Source organism: Papilio machaon, chromosome 15 (genome assembly GCF_912999745.1).
Source record: "Papilio machaon chromosome 15, ilPapMach1.1, whole genome shotgun sequence".
NCBI classification, from domain to species: Eukaryota; Metazoa; Arthropoda; class Insecta; order Lepidoptera; family Papilionidae; genus Papilio; species Papilio machaon.
The window spans coordinates 695,023-717,846 of record NC_060000.1 but is presented as its reverse complement, the minus strand read 5'-3'; the positions used below and the strand labels follow the sequence as shown (position 1 = coordinate 717,846).

Genomic DNA, 22,824 nt, shown 5'->3' with positions numbered 1-22,824 from the left:
CGAAAACTGTGACACGAGAATTTTATATATTAGATTTATTAATTTTTGATTCAAATGTATCAAAGTTAAAATAAGACCCAAGTAAATTCAAAAATTAAGTACATTTTTAATTCAATTTATCAGATATATTGAATCATTTTGAACTTATTAACAATGCTAACTTTACAAATAGTAATCATTGAAGACACATTTATTTTCGATTTTCATTTTCATTCAAAGTTTTTACATTCCAAGAAACTGTTACAAGTAACCCAGTTTCGTCTTTTACCAAGTTTCAGCATTTTAATACAGGCCAATACTGAAATTATGTTGTACTTTAGAACGAAGCACAACTTGACAATGTTAAAGAAAACAGAACTTTCTTAGTATTATTATTGTTGAAGTTGGGTTACTATTGATTAAATTACTTTTACTTCATGATAACAAAAGGAAATTATTATTTTTTCAAATAAAGAACAAGCGAAGTTAACCATTAATCTTTTTTAAAAATAAATGAAAGAAAGTAATCATGAAATTTCAATAACATAAACATTCATACATGTTGCTATCTTTCCTTTTCAAAGATACGCAAAGTTTATCTTTTACACTTTTATTCCCGCTCAGATACAATAGAAAAAACGCTCAGCACTGATTTACAAAACAATTGTAAGGAAGAAAATTTTTGCATAAGAAGCCTGCTTAGTATAAGCAGGGATGGTCTAAACTATCCCTGTGTTTCCAGTTGGCTCCATTGCAACCATCTGATTAATTACATAAACATGGAAGGGATAACTCAGTTTAGTATGTTATATAACATTAGCTTCTTACTATATGTTATATAGTGCAGTTGTATAGGTATGTAACTGCATATAAAGTGATTCAAAAACACGTCATTTTTTTGGTATTTCTCTTGAACAAAAATAATGTATGATGCCATAATGCAAGTAATTTGTGCAAGATAAATTTGTATTCAGTTAAAACGAGCTTTCAAAGTTGAGTGGCGGCTTGCCTTTGAAGTTTGTGAGTGATGTGAAGATGAAATAAATTTTCTGGCATCATCTGTGTAGCGAGAACACCACTGTTTATGATCTACTGACTGAAGTAAACTTTGGTAACGTAATTCGATTAAAATATAAACGATGAGCTTGCAATGATAATAATGCATCATTTACACAAGCTTGTATTACAAAACTAGCTGTTGCACGCGACTTTATCCTCATTTTTCAGCCTTTTCGGAGTAACGATATTTTGTATTTGCTTTATAACTAAGTACACTTTTTTTTTAATTCTAAATATTTTCATCTTTTTTATTTGTTTTTTTTTATTGAAAATGTTAGTATTAATTTTGTTTTATTTTATTAAAACGTTATTCTTCGAAATAAACGGGTTCAATTGAACAATGTAATTGTTTCTTGTCCGGATACTATTATTTGAGCGTTTGATAAATTTATATTGTCACCGAGGGTTTAACAGAGAAATAAACAATGTTTACTTGATAACAAAGGTAATAATTTTCGTTCCTTATTATTTCTATACACGTAAAATATATAATAACAATACTCCCTGTCATATTACATATCACTTACTTCGGTTATGAGAATAGTTCCCCTTCATATTATATAGATATGGCGAAATAGCCCCCTGCTGTATACGTTACGTGACAATAACTTATTTCAACAGATTATAAGCCCACGTTTCGGCTTTATATATCATACCCGGCAACACGTTTTTCTTGTTTAAACGTAATGGATATAATTCTACCTATTTACATATAATAATAATAATTTTGTATGAACATATAGTTGAGGATCGTTATTTCTTTCCCATTTCGTTGAAAAATACGAGTACATAAGCGTTCAATTACATCTCTTAGGTCCTTCGTACACTTGCATCGCGAATATCGCGTCGCGCACTCTCTACAAACAATGTTGAATCGACGTGAGTGTTGTTATGTTGATTCGATTAGTAAAAGCATAGCGAATACAAGGCTAAAAGAACTCAATGTCGAACGTGACTGTGTCCAAATCTTTTTTACATTGTAATGCGTTAATGGCTTAACGTTTAAAATTGCCGGCTTGCCAAGATTTACTACGTCTTTTGTGCAAAATCTTAACAGTTTTCTTACAATATATTATACTATCCGAAGTGGGAAGTGAATTTTATTCCTTGACTGTGTTTCAAAGAATTTAAACTAACCAACCGCATGTGTTTTCAAACTACTTGTGGAAGTAAAACAGTACTTGGTAGCGCACTTAAATCGCAATAAACTCTACTTAAGGTACATCCGAACTAAACTATTCACTTACTTAGTTTGTTAGAACTGCTAAGTTACCACTTGTCGCCACGAGCAAGTTAAACTTAAATATTATACCAACTGCATTGATATACAATATGAACACTTCTTTAATACTCAAGATAAATGAAGAAGGAGCGTCGGTGGCTCAGGGGTTAAGCACTTGACTTGCAATCTGCATGTCCTGGGTTCGAATCCCGCCATGTACCAATGTGTTTGTCCAGTTTCGATTTACATATGTACATTTATCCGACGTTCTTACGGTGAAAGAAAACATCGTGATGCAACCTGCACATATCTGAGAAGAAATTCAAAGATATGTGTGAAGTCAACCAGCCAGCACTGGGCCAGCGTGGTTGACTATGGCCTAATCACCCCTAAGTAGGCTCCGAGCTCCTCAGTGGGGACATATAAAAAGTTAAACATATCTATATATCAAGGAAATAAAATGTTATTTATAGTAGGTTAAAATATTTATACGAAATTCAATGCTCATAAATAAATAAATATACACAAGTATTCATAACATTCGCGAATCTAGTTTCTTTAATAATCCATTAGATGATTAAGGTTCGTATTATGGATATACTGCGGGATATCAAAGCGCGATATACATACAAAATGTATATTATGTATCCATTACATATATATATGGAAATGTTACGTGATACATTTATGTTTAAGAGCACGTTTAAATCATTGGAGTAGTGAAATATTCATACTTATATCTCTTAGACTCTCGTTTATCCAGGTTTGAATGTAATTACTCTTCTCAAATACTTGAAAATTTCACCAAATAGAAACTAAGTACCCAACTTAGTTCCGTCTAAGTGTTGGGATAACTAACCAAGTGCTTTTCGATACCCTTGCTAACTTTAACTTATCCAACTCACAATGTGCTTCAGAAGCTTACACTAAATAAGGAAGCAGTCTTATCTTATTATTTGAATTCATATTAAACTAGATTTTGGCCGCGACTCCGTCCGCGCGGAATAAAAAAATAGTAAACGGGGTAAAAATTATCCTATGTCCTTTTCCTGGCTCTAAGCTACCTGCCCACCAATTTTCAGTCAAATCGATTCGACGTTCTTGAGTTATAAATAGTGTAACTAACACGACTTTCTTTTATATATATAAGATAGTTAAAATTAAAAACATACTATCGTAAAATAAAATAAAGATATATACCGATTATCTGGTCAAGTATGCGAGAGAATCCTGGATGCAGTTTGCACAGGACTGATAATTGTGGCGATCTTTATGGGAGGCCTATGCCTATCAGTGGGCGTTACGTGACTGAAAAGAAGAATAAAATAAAGAGGTAAACATATTTCGTTTTAGACATGGAAATAGATTGTATTAATAACTCTATGGGCAGAATCACATGGAAATCAAATTATTTGAAGACATTCATAACATAATTACTTTATGTTTAGTACAAGGTAGTCATTGATGTTACTGACTCGAAAAATAATTGTACTAAAATAAGCTGAGTCTATTTTAGTGCCTAATAGAATGTTAAACTTTAACACCGTCCTTTGACTATAGTAACAGATGTTAAAGAAAAGCCGCTGATCAAGTGTAAAGTTTATTTTGCATACAAATGTCGGCGGCAGTCGTTTGATTTAAATATTTCTCGTGTCGACTTTAAGATTTTTTTTTTTTTCAAATAAAATATATTTTTTTTATATTTACACAATTTACTAGTTTATAAGGTAAAATATAAGTATAAAAAGAGTAATATATATAACAGAAATAATATGAATATTACAATTTAATTATTTAATGATTTTGGAGGTACATAGATATACCTTACTAATGTTATAAGTGCGAATGTTTGGATGGATGGATTTACAAGGTATCTCTAGAACGGCTGCATAGATCTTCTTGAAATTTGGCATAGATATAAAACATAATCTGGATAACACACAGGCTACTAATTATTATTTTTTAAGTGCGCGCAAACGAAGTCGCGGACGCGACTAGTTGCTATATAAAGGTATAGATTTAAACTTTAATTTATTATTTTCTTTTGAGCATATATTTTGTAAATAATCAATGTCCAATTAATTTATGAGCCTTAACATTTCATCAAATATTGACTTTGTTATGTTTATATTTGTCGAGAAAACGGATCGCTTTATTGCCTAAATGGAACTCAAGAAGACTTCAGAAAAAACATTAATATATTTGGTGGAACATCGTTATCTGTAAAAAACACATTTCAAATATTCCTTCACAAACTGTGTACAAAGAAATTAGAACATTTTAAACTAGCTTTTACCCGCTACTCCGTCCGCGCGGAATAAAAAATAGAAAACGGGGTAAAAATTATCCTATGTCCGTTTCCTGGTTCTAAGCTACCTGCCCATCAATTTTCAGTCAAATAGATTCAGCCGTTCTTGAGTTATAAATAGTGTAACTAACACGACTTTCTTTTATACTCGTATATATAGATATATAGAAGGTAGATAGATGTGTTTGAAAATTTACGATATTTTATGTTTTGTTTAACGTCGTACAGCAATTTTCAAAAATAGTATCAAATCATGTTTCACGAATGTATCTTCAGCAAATAATTATAAATTTATTAGTTACAAAAGATTTTACAAATTTAATAGCCATATTTTATTAAAACAGTCTAAAAGTTTTAACAGGATTTCACCTTGGATTTAAATTGGCAGTGTTTGAACTAATTTCTTTGGAACTAAATTTCGTAACTTTGTTAGAATTTACATTTCATTAAATCAAATGAATTATTAATTTAGAACTTACTAAACGATAATAGAACACTCTAATATCATATTTTAACTTAAAATAGAGCTCCAATTAAACAGATCACCCTGTAGCGATATATCAAGTTTTTCTACCATAATTTGAATACTAAAATATCCCTGAGTAATATAAACAATGTATATTTAATATTACTAATATCATAAATGAAAATTTTTGGAATTAATGGATAGATAAAATTTTCCATAAATGTAGAATATCGTCTGGACAAATACATTGGCTACTAATTAGTTTTTTTAAAATTCTGCTCGGACGTAGTTGCAGGCGACAGCTAGTGTTGTTATAAAATGATTAAAAGTTCAGTCGTGCCGGAACAAGCCGTTAGTAAATAATAAAGAAAAAATACGTAATAAAAGATAAATTAAAGTTTCCAAGAAATATCCCTCGTAATCTACTCCATAGAGATTTCGTTCGTAATATCCGAGGGAAAATTTTTGTAGAAGGTTAGAGATATTCGTCCGTAAAATAAGATATCATGTTAACGAGATTCTTTTAGTAAAAATCTAATGCGATTTACACAATGATAATGTCTGTTTACGAAAGCAATATCCATTTTTTTAAAGAAAACCCCTTATGCATAGGACCTGCGCTGTTTATATATAGTCTCAATATATTATATAAACAGCGCAGGTCCTACGTATATGGCCGTAACTCATCCATCTAACAAAATAAATGTTATATTTTTCGTACTCTGATAAAAAATATCTATATTTTCATGAAATTAAATATTAAATAGAATGTTTAAAACCTTTTCCTTTACTTTGTACATTTCCTTATCTTTACACTAAAATGGCGTTGAAAAATCACATTTGTTAACTTACTATATACATATGAGTTATATAAATAACTACCAGAATACAATTCAGTGACTATTCATTAAATTAAAATTAAATGCAGCTTTATATTTATAACATATACAACCTGGTTGGAACTCATCAATATAAGAAAACAAATCAACAAGCAATAGTATTGAAAGGCTGCAATAATTCAACGCACATCTCAGGTAACCTTTAGGGAAATCAAATAAGGTAGAGTACACATTACCGGAGAATAAGCGATAACACAAGTAAAGCGGAAAACAGAGTTACGAGTAAGAGTATTTTAAAGACGAATACTATTTTACTTAAGATGTAGATTTAGTTCATTATGAAATTAAAATTATTACGCTAATGTTAGTTAAAAATTAATAAGTAATTAATTAATAACAAATTAATAAATAACTACTTGGTGAAATTTTCACCAAGGAAGCGATTTAAATATTCATTTATTATCAAATAAAATCATAGAAAAATATGTCATCTATTTTGTTCTTTCAGAAAAAACTGAGATAACGATTAGTTTTGTGTTCTCTCAGCAAAAGAAACTCACGATAAGAATATTTTTACCTATATTAATAAATAAACTTTATCCACTATATTCACACCCTTATACGGTACGTCGAAATTAATCAGAACAGAATCAAGAGTTGGTTATAAATAATCCGACTTCGCTTCGGATCAATCATTGAATTCTAATACAAGCGGTATTCAGACGGATAGGATTCTTCACACGTGTACAAAAGTTACGAGTACAAACGTTCCCTGCGGGGAATATTTGCTTAAGTACTACGAGTTAATGTACATTCAGTTCAGTTAAGCTGATCACATGTATATCGGCTTAGGGAAGAAGTGTTACAAAATTCTTCCTGGATTTAAGAAGAGAATAAGTTGATACATTGTCGAATTAAACGTTGGTTTCTAAGACCAAGATCTCTGTTTACAAAATATTGTTATTTCTATTTTAATTTTAATACTTTTTAAAATTAATCTCTATATTTTTTTCAGATACGAAACCTACAAGGCGACGCTGAAGAAGATCCCCGCGACGCGGCTCTCGCGGCTCACTGAGGCGCTCGCTAACTACGATCCTGTGCTCAACGAGTACTTCTTCGACAGACACCCCGGAGTCTTCGCACAAGTACTTAATTATTACAGGTAAGTTACTAAATTCAGTAGCTAAATTAATATAATAAGAATTTATGTTCGTGAATAAAAGAGAAATATTCAATTTTGTTCGAAATTACGTAACCAAAGTTAGATTATAACTTCGTACGGTTTCGGCAAAGTTTTCTCGCTGAAAATTATTGATACAGTAATGATCATTATTATATATGTTATCGTCTATTTACATGTAAGAAAGGTCGATTTATTTTATTACTAGCTGCTGCCCGCGATTCCGTCCGCGCGCAGATAAAAAAATAACTTCATAAGCAGCCTATGTGTTACCAAATTTCATCAAGATCTGTTCAGTAGTTCCGGAGATACCTTTTAACAAACATCCATCCATCCATCTAAACATTCGCATTTCTATTAGTAAGATTATTTAATTTCTTATAAAATTCTGCCAACATTTTGCTTTGTAAATTATTAACCAAGGCAGATTGAATAATTTATGTAATTGTTAGAAGTTCTAAAATGACAAGATTGTTGTTAAAAATTTAAGAAATATGGCGACCTTGTCGACGCAAATTTCATTCCTCCATCTCTTGTGCCATCTTATTTACCTGATATGACACTTAGACTTTCTACTTTATCTGTTATATATCTGTTATTCTTGGTCATCCCCATTTCTTTTTTTCTTAGTGAAAAGGTAATCAAATAAAAAATAAACAGCCCACATATAATGTAGTTTTAATACACATGTAAGAACGTGTATTTAGGTTTCGGAGCTGACGTGCTGTAATTGACAAGGGTTAGACTATTTCCATTCATCAGAACTAAATTGTAAACAATTTTATTTATAATGGACATTCTTTTATATAAAATGTATCATTATAGAAAAAGTATCCAGAAATAGTCTAAATACAGCATAAAAGATTTTTATTAAATTATTATAACTTCTACTACGTTCCTAATTTATAGTTATATTAGCTGTCGCCCGCAACTCCGTTCGCGCGGAATTAAAAAAAACTTACTAAGTAACTTATGTCTTCTTCCAGACAATGTACTACATGTGTGCCAAATTTCAAGGTCCGTTGAGTCGTTCCGGAGATACCTTCAAACATCCACCTATCTAAACATTCGCATTTATAATAATTAATTAAATACTGTACTAAGACGCTTTAGTAAATGATTTTATTCCCCACCCCAGTATTTAAATTGAGTTAAGAGTAACCTAATTAAAGCGACGAGCGAATGTGTGACTTCAATGAACGCTTCAAAATTAAAGGGCAATTAGGTACAAAGAATAACTCGACCCGGAGCGAAATTTTGCGTCGGACGAAATTTTTATCGCTCATTTAACATAATTATGATACGGTTATTAAGAAAAACATTTTTTTTTTACAAAAAATATACATTTTGTTAAATGAATTGTCTTGTTTTTATACATTTTATATTATGCAAGGAAGCAAGAATTAAGTATAAACGAACTGTTATTTTCTTCTTTGACCACTAAATGAATTAAAACATTTTTTTTTAATTATAAATCGACATTATTACAAGGAAATGTCTTATTACGTTTGTAAAACTTGCATTTTAATTGCAAGATAATTTAATAAAACTTCTATATTTTGTACGTAGTAACAATATTATCTGTACTTTAAAAAAAACATGATTATCTATGAAGATTTTCTATTCCCATTTAACACTACGACAGAAATGTAATAACATTTAAAGTCCTTCTTTATAGCGTTCGTAATAAGAAAGTATGAAACAAAGCACCGTAAACTACACAGTCTCATTGTAAACTCGCCTTTAGAATTGACATATATTCTCTGTTTGTAGTTAGCAGTATGTTTTTAAAGCTTAGGCAAAACACAAATCATGGTATAGCCAGCAATTCAATTGTGGACTTAAACTCAAAGATGGATTCATCTTTGCAGCTAAAGTGGGAAATTCAATATCACTTGATAACGACCATAATAACCGCCGTACACGGACAGTTTCAAACGGCCACCAGTAGACGTTCGCCGTACACGTATTGAAGTTCGCAGTCGGAGCAAAAAATATTCCCGGCCTAAATTAAGTTTCTTGAGAAACAAGTGAAATTCCATCCCAAGTTTATTTTCTTGATTTTAATGTTTTTTATAATAATTATGAGGATTAAATAATGTAAAATGCTAGTTATATTTTGCATACACTATGCAAGTGTGGCATTTGTTTTATTGACCATACTCAACATCCACTTCACTGAAGCCGAGTTAACTCACCCGAGTGAATTTACACTAGACTAATCCACGGCTTAATATAGTCAAAATGACTGACGTGACTTATAACTAGGTATTTATATTGAATAACTTATTCTATTAGGATTATAAAATATACATGTTAATCATAGGATTTCCACTGGAGGTGAAACTGCTGTACAAAAATGTTTTTATCCTTCTCACTCTCTTTGAAGAAACAGGGATCATCTATGCCAAATATCATCGTGATCCGTAGCCATTCATTATTCCGTTTTCATTGTGTAAAAAGACGTGTTTGTATGGAAAAAAAAATTAACGACGTGCCGTAACTGTAGTAAATCGTTTGTGAACCCTTTTGGATGTAGTTTCGGATTGAGATCGACAAAATATAATTGATTTCAATACCAAAAAGACACCAATATGCGCAATTACTAAAATAAAAAAAAACTTGAGAGGTGTCAAGGGACACCCGGATGGAACGAAGTTCCTTTCAATTAATTAGTGAAGGAACCAACGTTTATTCTATGAATAAAAAACTTAAGTCTTCACAAGAAGTACATTTTATTTCTATGAATTTTCGTTATATATTGTCACGTCGTTGCCATGGTGAAGTAGCGCTCATTCGTCGTTAACATACTTACTATAGCAAAAAGTGTCGTGACAACTTTTCCTTAGAATTTTTTCCGTCTAGCCCCCTTTCACAACGCGCGATAAGGAACTTCGTTCCAATAAAAAATTGACGATATTCAACATGAGTTTCAGTGCGTTTCAGTGATCGTGCAGCGAAATAACAATAACGGGTAACGACTACAGCCAGCGACCTGAACGTTCGTATAAAAGCTTCGCTACAATTTTTTTTTTGTATGGGTTCCAGTAGTAGAAACCTACGACAATACTGTCTTCTTGTACATCGCATAATCTCATTTACAGCACGTTCACAATACTTTCAAATTCAATTTTACGATGAACACTGTATGTTCTATTGTTGCGAGATCTGCAACCAACTTTATAGTGATCTTAAAGTTTTACAACTTTCTATATCGTTTCGTCGCTTGATTTTCTATTGCGGTGCACTAAAACTATACAGCTGAATTGTTATGGATTGCAGTACAATCGATAAAAGCTGTCTACAGATAGCTCACGATCTTTCTTAGATAACAAACTATTTCAGTGGAAACCTAAATTTGCCTTACATTAAAAATAATGACTAAAATGTGTAAATAAAGGAGAGATGATAAACACAAAGCATTTGTAAGAAACTGGGTCAATTGCGTGCGGGATGCAACAATAAATTGCATTAAATGGCAATCTTTGCTTAATTTGCTGAAAGATTTTATTTTATAAAATAATAATTTACTATCCTGATCAGCAAGAGTTGATATGATGTAACAAATACAAAGAGTATGATTTAAATTATTTAAATGCGAAAGTTTGAAATTAAGAAATAGACTGAAGACTTTTGGAAGAAATTATCCACTGAAATAGAATACAGTTTAAAAGAATACATAAGCTTCTTTTTATGTCAGGAAAATTAACGAATCAGTGAGGTATTTTTGTTTTTCCATAAATCATTCCGGAACGAAATAAACGTTCAGCTTTTATTCATGCAGATGATGTTACAGATAACAGTTATTTAGTTTATAAATTAATTCAACATCCATTACTTTTTAGTCCATTAGTAACTATTACAGGGTCAGTAACAGAGGTTCAATCGACTGCGCGCTTACAAACATGTCACTTATTGTGACCTAATTATTCATCGGGATGATTTATTGGATCTGAAAACATTGTTTTATGTTGTTAGCCTTAATGGAAATATAATACTTATTTAATTATTACTCACATTTTTATGTAGTATGTATTATTTATATTACGTGCGGGATAAATTCAGTCACGATTTCGAAAATGTCCATTCAATATAACTTTTGTATCGAGCAAACAGGTAGCGGATTTCACTAAAATAGCGAAGTTATCATCTACAAAATTGTGTGTGTCACCTCAAATTAACAGAGGAGTCAACGTACAGAAAGAGGATATATTTATTATTAAACTAGCTGTCGCCCGCGACTCCGTCCGAACTGCACATGGTGTGCGAATTTTATTATAATCGGTTAAGTGGTTTAGGAGTCCATTGAGGACAAACATTGTGACACGAGATATATATATATTAAGAAGATAATTCACTGAAATAGCAAAGTGAACGCTATCCACAGATATCCGCAGTTACAGATGTGATGCCTACCTTTAATCGACGGAGGTGGGGACGCACACAAAGAGGATATTTATCATTCCTATGCGTCCTCTCCTCAGTCAAATCTACTGCCTCTTCCCATCCTTTCCATATTAGATAAGGTGGGAAGGGAAAGAAGAAATAAATTAGACCTCTTGACTTGACAATGACTTCCATTTGACATCTTATTTCTGTGTGGTCGTGGTATTTCTCTGGTCGAACAAATGTCGTGCTGTCGTCGTGTTAATTGCACCAAATTTCAAATTTTGGTACATTTTTTCAGTACTGTAGCATAACTCCTATAAGGCTTGTAATGTAAAATAAAATCATTTCCAAAGTCAACAAGCGGAAAACGTCGACTGCACGGTTTGAGATTTGAAAGACTTTTGTTGTCAAACTTCTCGCTAACTGAGCAGTCCGCATTGTTTACTGAATCCACACAAATTCTATTAAACTTGGACAACATCTGCTTCAACTTCCTAAATTGAATTATCTACCTCTTTATTTTAATACCTATTTAGAAAAAGAATGTAGCACGCGAGACGATACTCTTATTATCACACTCAGAGTCGTTTTATGGTCACTAAGGGTGTGCCTTAGTGTCAATTTTGCATGAGAAATTTACAAAGGATTCAAGAGTAAAGAGAACGATGAATGTATTAATAATTGTTTGAAAGAGGACGTATGAGGGAGGGAGAGGTGTATGGAAGAGTAGTCGTACTGAGTAAAAACAGCTGTTACAATCCAATTGCTTAAGGTACAATTATTATTACGTAATTATACACACGATTGGTCCTAGCTATACGTAACGTCGCGCGCACTCATATTGTAGTCGACCCGGGGCGCAATCGTAAATTTCACTCGACGTAACAAATGTACGTTAGTTATTTGCTTTCTACTTCAGAAGGCACAACTGACAAATGACCTGTGTATTTCAAATTTCCAGTCAGATTGTATTTCACGGTCGTGACAGATTTGTTAAAGGAGTTGGAATATTTTTAACGTATTGGTACTGGTAAAATAAAAAGGGCTATTAAGAAAACTTTGTTAGGTGTAACTACGAAACAATGTAAGCGAATTGAGAGCAACATTTAACAGCGAGATTCAACTTCCAAAAGACCTGTACAAAAATATTCTATTATTACCTCCAGTTTTTTTTACCAGTGGTAGGCGCCAACAACACCTGTTGCAATGGGCCTGCACGCCCGGTGAAATACCACGACCAAACAGAGGACATGTTGGGGATGCAATGTGGTTCTTGAACTTTTTGAATAAAATGCTTCTATAATGTGTAAGATGTATAATTTTCAATCACGTTTTACAATGGTTGCAATAAGAAGGGAAAAAAAGTTGCGATTGCGTTACTTTAAAAATGTGCTAATGTCATCTGTCAGTTGTCGTATTATGTCATCTGTCAGTCACAAGTTTCGTTCAACATACCGCCCACCAAAAGGACAGATGGTCCTTTTCTAGCTGTCTAAGTTATACAAAACAAAATATGCAATCAACTAATAAAATGAAAGAACGTTAATACAATTAAAGATGTTAAAGAAAAAATAAACTAATAATTGATAGGCAATGGGCATAAATTGACTGCTGGTCTCTTGACGGTCGAACCATGAGATCCGCTGCTACTCCAAACACTGTAGACTCTGGTTATTCCGTCTCCTCCTGGATGTTTGGCTTCGTCGTTCTGTCGTTCTGTTTCCTCGACCCTTGCACATCAACGTTTGAAAAGGACCGGCAAAATCGACTCCTGTGTTCAGAAAAGGTCTGGATGGCAGCACTCTTTGCTTAGGTAAGTCTCCCATTAATTGCGTTCTTGATATTGCTTTTATTCTTGCACATATTAGACAACGGTGTACGTGTTGTTTAACTTGTGATTTTACTCTTAATATCCAGTATTTTGAACGTAAATAGCACAACATTAATTGTGCGCCGCCATGCAGCGTTTTGACATGTGCATCTGCTATTAAATATTGAACAAGAAAGTTTGTGTTTCCAATAACTATAGGATGCTTTCTGTTTTGATCTAGGTCTGCGTGTCTGAGACGACCGCCCACCCTGAGAATATTTTCTTCGTCTAAGAAAGGGCTAAGTGACTTTAATTTACTTTTCTTGCTTACTTGCTTTTTATTCTTTAGCTTACTAATATCTGCGTGAAATTCTTCTTCTTGTGCTTTTCTAATACAAAATTTTAATGCTTCTTCTATCTCTTTTACTGTGATTTCTTTTGCGTTTGCTTTTATATGTTTTTTAAAATTTAAAAATCTTTTGCAATATACAATTGTATTGAGTAATTCACTTAAGTTATCAAAATTTTCTAATTGTGATATTAATGTTGTTTCTTCTTTTACAGGTTCATCGGTAATCAGGTAAGTAATTTCAGGTTTGTTTTTATCCATTAATTTATTTTTCATTTCTAATTGTGTTGGTTCTATATCTTGTTTAATAATTTTAATATATTTTTCAGATAACCATTTTGGACCATTCCACCACAAATCGCATGTCTTCAGAGCTGACAGCAGCATTCCTCGAGAAGCTGGATCTGCGGGATTGTCTTGTGATTGTACATGGTTCCAGTGGTTGTGGTTGATATTCTCTATGATTTCTATTACACGATTTGCTACAAAAGGTTTCCAGCGGTTGGGATCGCCAGAAAGCCAAGAAATGACAATTGACGAGTCTGACCATGCATACATCTGTGAGGTAGGTATTCTTAGTGCTTCACCAATTTGCTTCATAAGTTTGGATAGTAGCAAGGCTCCACAAAGTTCTAAGCGAGGTAAGGAAATTGTTTTGAGTGGTGCTACTCGTGTCCTTGCAGCAATTAAGTTTGTTTCTATTCTGCCATTTGTTTCAGTTCTAATGTAAACTACTGCAGCATATGCATGTGTTGAAGCATCGCTGAATCCGTGTAATTGTATTTTATCTTTGTTAGTAGTGGTTGTTCCAATCCATCTTTTCACTTTAATATTTTGGACTGTGGCAAAATCAAATCTTAATTGTCGCCATTCTTGTTCTAGTTCTTCACTGACTGTTTCATCCCATGTTAGTTTCTGTAGCCATAGTTTTTGCATTAACATTTTTGCCAAAACAATACTTGGTGCAATCCAGCCAAGCGGATCGAAAAGTTTTTGTATGTCTGACAAGATGCTTCGTTTTGTAATAGACTTTCCGATTTGTGATAGGCTTAGTGAATATTCAAAGCTGTCTGTGTTTAAATTCCATGTTATACCTAATGCTTTTATTGTGCCGTCTAAATTCATATCAATTTTAACATTTGCAGATCTTTTGTTTTCTTCAATGGACTGTAAGAATTGAATGTTGTTGGATGACCATTTTCTTAGTTGGAAGCCTCCCTTTTCTAGAATAGTTGTAATTTCATGAGCTAAAGTTATTGCTTCTTCTGGTGTATCAGCACCTGAGAGAAGATCATCCATGTAGAAATCTTCTATAATTGTTTGTGAAGCAAGTGGATTATGTTTTCCTTCATCATGAGCAACTTGTTGTAAAGTTTTGACAGCCAGATATGGTGCAGAGGCTGTTCCGAACGTTACTCTAAGAAGGCGATATTCTTGCAGGTCTTCGGCTTCATCTGATCTCCAAACAATGCGTTGGTAGTCTGCATGCTCTTTGGTGACTAATATTTGTAAGTACATTTTTTGAATATCAGCCATAAAACAAACTTGCTTGGTACGCCATCTTATTAGAAGATATCTTAAGTCTTCTTGTAACTGAGGACCTATAAGCAGATCGTCATTTAATGATATATTGTTTGTGCCCTTACAGGAACCGTCGAATACGACTCGGGTGCGAGTAGTCTCTTTGTCACTACGGACTACTGCATGGTGAGGTAAGTACACTGAATTCTTTATATTCTTTTCTGTTTCAGAAACTTTTTCTAAGTATCCTTTTGTAATATATTCATTTATAACATTTGTGTAATCTGTTTTTAATTCTGGTAATTTATGAAACTTCTTTTCTAATTGCAGGAATCTTCTTATGGCAATATCTTTAGTGTTTCCTTCTGCAGATAAAGGTTTGTTATTTTTAAAAGGTAAGTACACTATATATCTTCCTTCTTTATTTCTTTTTGTAGTTTGTTGATATATTTGTTCACAGAGTTCTTCTTCTTTAGTTAATGATCTTTTGATGTCCACTTCTACTTCCCACATTGTTTTCAGAATATCTTCAATGTCAACATGATGATGCATTACGAGGTAAGTATCTTGTGGATTTGTTTGAATCTCTCCAAAAAGTATCCAACCAAGGCTTGTTTTCTGTGCACATGGTGTGCCTGTTGGACCCTTGATGAATTCTTGTTGTAGTATTTGTGCATACTCTTTGACCCCGAGTAACAGGTCAATTGACCCTGGCATGAAATAGTTAGGATCAGCCAGGTTGAGGCCCTTGAGATGTGGCCACGGTTGAGTGTTGATTGTTTTTGCAGGTATCATTGTGGTCAGTTGCTTAGGCATCACATAGGCTTGTATCGGTAAACTAAAGTTGTTATCCCAGCGTGATTTTATTAATAACTGCACCACATGTTTAATTTCTGTTCTTGATGACCCCACACCAAAGACGCTTCCCTTCATATGTGTTCTTTGTAGCTTCAATAATTGAGTTGCTTTTTCAGTAATAAATGTTGCTTGAGAGCCTTGATCAATGAGTACTCGCAGCGGTATGATTTGACCAAGCCCTTGTGCTTCTACCAATGCAGTGGCCAGAAGCGCAGTTCCTTGAGTAGTTGTGAGATGAGATGCAATAGTAGTGTCTACTTGTACCGGTTGTTCATCCTCTAGTTTGTGTTGTGAAGCCTGCGGTTGTGGTGAGTAGCTTGTTGAAGCCGCAGTCTCCTGTTCCTTGTTGTTGTGTAGAAGAGAATGATGTCGACGTTTGCAGATTCTACATGAGACGGGTAATGTACATCTTGCTGCAGAATGTCCCGGTATAAGACAATTGTAACATAACTTCTTTGATAATACATATTGGCTTCTTTCACTTTGACTCATACTTGTAAATTTCTTGCAATGACACAAGGTGTGATTTTCATAACACATTATGCATGTTTTGTTTGTTGTACTGGGTGCGGAAACATGATATACTCTCTGTTTGATGGGTTTCATGTCTTTTACAGAATTAGTAAGTTCTAATGTTCTGAATCTTGAATTTAAAAACCTTTGTAAATCCATCCATGATGGTAATAATGATGAATCCTCTTTGTATGAATATTCTTCCCAACCTTTGTGTGTGTCCGGGTCTAATTTTTGTATAACTAAATAAATTATAACTGGATCCCAAGAAGATGTTGATATTTGCATATTCTCTAAATTATTCAAACATTCTAGTGTAGTGTCTAATATGGATTTCAATTGACAAGCGGTAGGAGACATTATTCTTTTTTGGTTAAAAAGTTTCTTCATGATTGAATTTAATATAATTTTTTTATTTCCATATCTATTCTTCAGCATTTTCCATGCATGACCATAGTTATCATTGGTAATTTGTATGTGTGTTAATAGTGATTCAGCTTCAGCGGTGACACTTGACTTCAAGTAATGCAACTTTTCAACATCACTCAATGCTTCATTGTTGTGCACCAATGATACATATATATCATGGAATGAAGGCCAGGACTGATAGTCTCCGTTGAAAGTTGGTAATTTTATTTTTGGTAATTGTGCAAAGTCATTGCGAGCGTGTAACGCCATGTTTGTTTTTTCGCTAGCTTCACTTGACAACTTATTTAATAAATCTTTTAATTCGCTGTCTATAGATATAAATAAATCTTCAACAATAAAGTACTCGTCATTAGTAAAATACGGCAACGTTTCCTTTTGTTCTTTTGTCGTAATTTTAACAAGTTCGTGATGTGCGTTTTTGAATGTTTCCCAGTAATCATTTGTTAATTTTAATCGGGAAGCAATATATCCAGGCGTTAATCGTGACTTTGGACATTTCTTGATGTTAGATTGTGTTTTTCTTATCAAACACGCCGTGTCTTCCAATATAGCTACGATTTGCGTCGCAGACGACATCTTGATTTTCACAAAAAAACTCCGTAATCAAAGTACTTGATGATATTATATCTTGCAATTTGCTGATATTCGGCTCGAGTTGGGACCAAATGTTGGGGATGCAATGTGGTTCTTGAACTTTTTGAATAAAATGCTTCTATAATGTGTAAGATGTATAATTTTCAATCACGTTTTACAATGGTTGCAATAAGAAGGGAAAAAAAGTTGCGATTGCGTTACTTTAAAAATGTGCTAATGTCATCTGTCAGTTGTCGTATTATGTCATCTGTCAGTCACAAGTTTCGTTCAACAGGACATTTTAGTCTCCTTTCGTTTAGGATAGGATGGGAAGGGAAATGGATTTGGCGAAGGAGAAGGCACATAGATGATATGTCCTTTTTCTGTGCATGCGAAGAAGGGGCCTCTGTCGATTAAAGGTAGACGACGCTTCTGCAATTGCGGATGTCTATAGGCATCGGTCGCTTCGGCGTATTCAGGCGGTTAAAAAAATTGTTACCAGCAAATATAAAAAATTGTTTTTTTGAAAAACGTTAATAGCATTACATTTTTTTAAAGTTAAACTTCCGTTTAGATTGTTTTACAGTGACATAAAACAGTTTTTTAACAACCGATTGCAACGTTAATTATACGAAGAAACAATAAATGTAGCTTTGAAAATAGCGTTACATCGATATTGTGCAGATGGCAATAAAATAAAATGTTTAGCCAACATTGTGACTGTACGCAAAATAGTTTACATGTTTTTGTCTGACCACATAAACTACGGACTTAACTCTGAATTAAAAAAAAAGATTGGTTATCGTAAGTACAAAAAACAAATCTATCTTTAAATTTAGAATAAGTTATTAAAGTCATTCATTCCTCTTGATCACTTGAATGATTATTTGTGAAAATATAAGAAATATCTTTAATTTTGTTAAGCTCATAATAAATAAGTCTCAAATAGATTCTTCGTAAATTCTCAATAACTTGATCATAAATTGCTCCGCTGAGACTCTTTGTCCTATTTACATTATAAATATTCATGAGTATCGGAGATCGACTTGCGTTGTATTTATAAAACTGATAAGTATATCTTTTCAGTTAAAAGCTGTTGAGAAAAACAAATTGAACATTACAGCATATTTAAGTGACAATTTTCTACAGTTAAAAAAGACTTTACAAATCCTTTAGTCTTCATACCACTAATACGGTAATAATTCTGTCATATCAAGAGAGAAGTTAGTTATCAAGAAGAAAGTCGTGTTAGTTACACTATTTATAACTCAAGAACGGCTGAGTCGATTTGACTGAAAATTGGTGGGCTTAGAACCAGGAAACGGACATAGGATAATTTTTACCCCGTTTTCTGTTTTTTATTCCGCGCGGACGGAGTCGCGGGTAAAAGCTAGTAATAAATAAACTTACACTTGCAACTATGTTCATTCTGTGAGAGACTGCATAGGATCTTTGCCTTTCTAACCGTGGGTTTCTGAGACCAAAATACCCGTTGAATACATTGTTATCTCTGTTTTGTCAAAGATATATTTTATACTGAAATTTGGGTCTTAGAAATCCACTGTAAATTATCCAAAAAAATCAATATCAAAAGCTATCGTTTTAATACATTAGACTAGTCTTAATTACTACTGACCAAATGAAGGAGTTGTCGTCCACAAAATTTTATACCGTCGTGAGAGACGCGCTGGACAGGAGCCGGTGGAGACATATCATCCGCTCCAGATGCGACCCTGCACATGCTGACCACGATCCTCAGAAATGAGGGACCGACACACAGAGAGAGAGAGAGTCCTAATTTATGCTTTACTCAGAAGAAACTAAGATCCTTGACGTAAGAGCTTTGTATCTTCAAATGTACAAGTCTTCAAAAATCATAAATAAAGACTTACGGAATTAGATTAATTTTACAGCATTTTTATTGCTTTGAACCTGTAAATAGGCTATGTAACTGTAATAAATGTCTGTGGTGTTTTATCGCAACTCACTGAAGCAACTGATATAGAACAGAACTGAATGTAAAACTGCGTTGATAGCATTTTGAATGCACTAAATTCTACAAAAATATATACGGACGTATCGTTTGGTATTTGTACTTCTTGTACACGAGAGTAGTCTATTCAGAGCAATATACAGTGCAGTACTGCTGTTTGAACGCGTACCCAGTCAAAGTTATAATTCTGTCTTAAACAACAGCAGTACTGCACCGTTTACTGCTCTGCCTCACTATTCTGGTTTCGTATGAAATTAGCATACTTAATAGCTTCCGTATCTAGAGATTTTTAACTTTTTTTTAATAGGCAAACGAGCAAACGGACACCTGGCTTCGCCAAATAACGAGGCGACCGTTGCCCATAGACATCCGCAAATTCAGATGCAGATTTAATCAACGGAGAAGGGGACGCACAGAAAGAGGATATTTCTCCTTCCTATGCGTCCCCTCTTCCGTCAAACCCACTTCCCCTTCCCATCCTTTCCTATTTAGAAAGGATGGGAAGGGAAAGAGGACTAAAATTAGGCCTCCGGTACCACACTCATCAGACGAAACGCGGAATTGTTTCCACTTGATGCCTGTCTTCTGTGTGCTCGTGGTATTGCACAGGTCGACCCGGCCAATTCGTGCACCTAACAAATATTGTTATTGCGGGATCTACCACTGTTAAAACTTTCACTTACTGTAGATTTATCATATAACGACTTAACACAAAGGGTCTCCATAGTGACTACAATACATCTATGGGTGCATTTAAATTTTTGGCTTAATGAAAGTATGTAGAAATATGAAGATCGTAAGTTAACTTTACTTTATATTGTGAAAAAGGCTACGTTTTAATACATTTATAACGCAGCATATAATTATGAGATACTAAAAGCCCTGCCATATGTTGACGAGGGTTCAAAAAGATCCTTCCTGAATAGCACGTCTTTATAAAGATGCTCTCGTATAACTGTATCTTAGTTTTTACAGAAAGATGTCCTTAATATCTTCTAAAATTTTTATTCAAGTCTTGCAATTTTATGTTAACATGAAATTTAATTCATTGAGTAACTTAAAAATTCTTTATCTTTAAAAGATTAGTTTATGTAGAAAAATGAACCGAGAAGTGGTTTTCAGTCGATTTACATTAATATACATACACCCTACTGATTTGAAGAGCTGCGATGACTGTAATTTTTCAACTACAAAATTTTCTTTATAATTTTGTTTGAATTGTACAGTCAAGTGCATAAATATGTATACATTTAAAAACTTTAGAAACTTGTTTAGGCCGTCGGTTTCAAAAATACGTATGCACGTATTCGTCAAGAACATGCACTCATGGACGGAAGCGTACGGACCGCTTCGTTCATATCGACGCTGGAAAGCGTAAACGCTGTAACCCCGAAAGTATGAACTTTACAGGAGAGCCAAAAAATGATAACTCGTGAGCTGATACGTCTACAAGCATGCGGTATTTAGCAATGTTGTGTAGTTTGTGCTAACCTATTATAAAATCATTATCGTTTGATAATGGTTGAAATTATTAACGTGTGAAAAACATATTCGCGATTTCAAGGGTTACAGCGTTTATGCTTTCCAGCGTCGATATATATTTTTAAAACCAAAAACGTATACACGTACACGTTTCTGTAGCTTACTAAATATATATTTATGCAGTTGACTGTACCTTATTTATATTTGTACGTTTCTGTACTTTCACTATTTTGTCAATACAAATCAAAGTAGCAATGTTGATCTTAAATCAAGGTGACCGAGATCTTTATTTACAACTTGAGGTAAATATATTTTTCGGTTACATGGATGAAGTTTGGTCCATAGTTATTATGGGGTTGGGGTTGTTTTGTGTGCGACTGTGTCAATATAGGGGACTGTTGCCCAGGGGAAATAAACTCGTCTCAGCGAAAGTTCAAAGTTGTTTTATAGCAATGAAATGTAAACATAAATTGTAGTTTGTCGCCTTAGGGTTGTTTGTGATGTAGGTTTGACGAATTTGTAAGGACGGAGTCGAAATTTAGTAATAATTCAATTCTAGACAGTAAAATATAAAAAAAAACAATGCTTAGTTATTTAAAATTAGAAGTATAATCTATAATAGAATATTATATTAGAAAAGTGTATTAAAAAGATGTCATACTTATACAGAAATTAAAAATATATAGACAGGACTTTATTAAGTTTAACATTTCATTTTAATTATAATAACTCTTTTTTTTCTTCATAAAATAATTAAATATTCACTTAATAAAAGTATAAAAATTTTATAAAACGGTTTTAGTATTTAATTTATCGTTTACTCTCGAATATTAAAGAAAAAAGGAAGTATTGCCGTGGGCTGTTAAAATATTTTTTTTAGTTCGAGGGCGCGGACTCCCAAGATAAATAACCCGTCTGAATATAACGTACTAAAGTATTGTACGTGATGTGTTTATGACTGTTAAATAATGTACACACTCATTATATAATAGTATCTTAGGAGTAGCATAGATAACATTCTAGAAAAAAATTAAATATTTTGGGTAGCGACAAATCGCCTAACATAGCCCATCGCAACGTAACGTAGTACTTAGTATTCTAAATTATCAACTTGGCTGAGGATCAACTTTGGCTTTACCTAATAACGTGAGTTTATCTAGATTATGCAAATAAGAAAAAAAGAATTTCAAGATAAATTGAGCTGACACTTCACAATGTCAGTCTCGTGGAATGACAATTTATTTAAAAAATATAAACCAAAAAATTCTATAGCAATTCTGCTTCGCCCTTGTGGCATTACCCTTACTATTAAAATATGAACGTAGAAGAACTTTGATATGATAATTCGTTTGGAAATTGCCGTCGTTTCAAGGTCAATGGATATTGCATTAGTTTTTAAAATTGACTTAAAATCTACTACTCGTAATATAAGTAATAGTAAATATATCAGCTCGTAAATTACACTACCAAGGAGCTCGGAGCATAACTTAGTGGTGAGAAGGCCTTATATAACGACCAGGCCCAGTTTCTTCTCAGATATAGTTGCATCACGATGTTTTCCGTCACTGTAAGAACGTCGGATAAATGTACATATGACATTCTAAAATTGAAAAACACAGTACATGGCGGGGATCAAACTTGGACTGTAGATTACAATTCGGTGTTCAACCAGTGCGCTATCGACGTTCTATTTTATAATATCTATTTCAGAAATATAAGCAAAGACTATTAACATTTCAATATAGTTATTTTGTACGTTTTACCCTTTGGAATAAAACATTTGCTTACCTAAAAGCTGTAAAGGCCCTGAGGGTATCGTAGAGCCCGAATTTTCGTTTGGTAAATTTAAAT

At 33.2% G+C, this 22,824-nt stretch overlaps 1 protein-coding gene across 1 annotated transcript in view; it reads left to right on the top strand.

Moving 5' to 3' along the window:
• The window catches only part of LOC106712635 (potassium voltage-gated channel protein Shaw), an 89,938-nt gene that overhangs the window by 19,916 nt on the left and 47,198 nt on the right, over window positions 1-22,824 (top strand). The window contains exon 2 of the mRNA XM_045681353.1: window positions 6,889-7,038. Coding sequence (XP_045537309.1) covers window positions 6,889-7,038 — 150 coding nt within the window. The remainder of the gene's footprint in view (window positions 1-6,888; window positions 7,039-22,824) is intronic.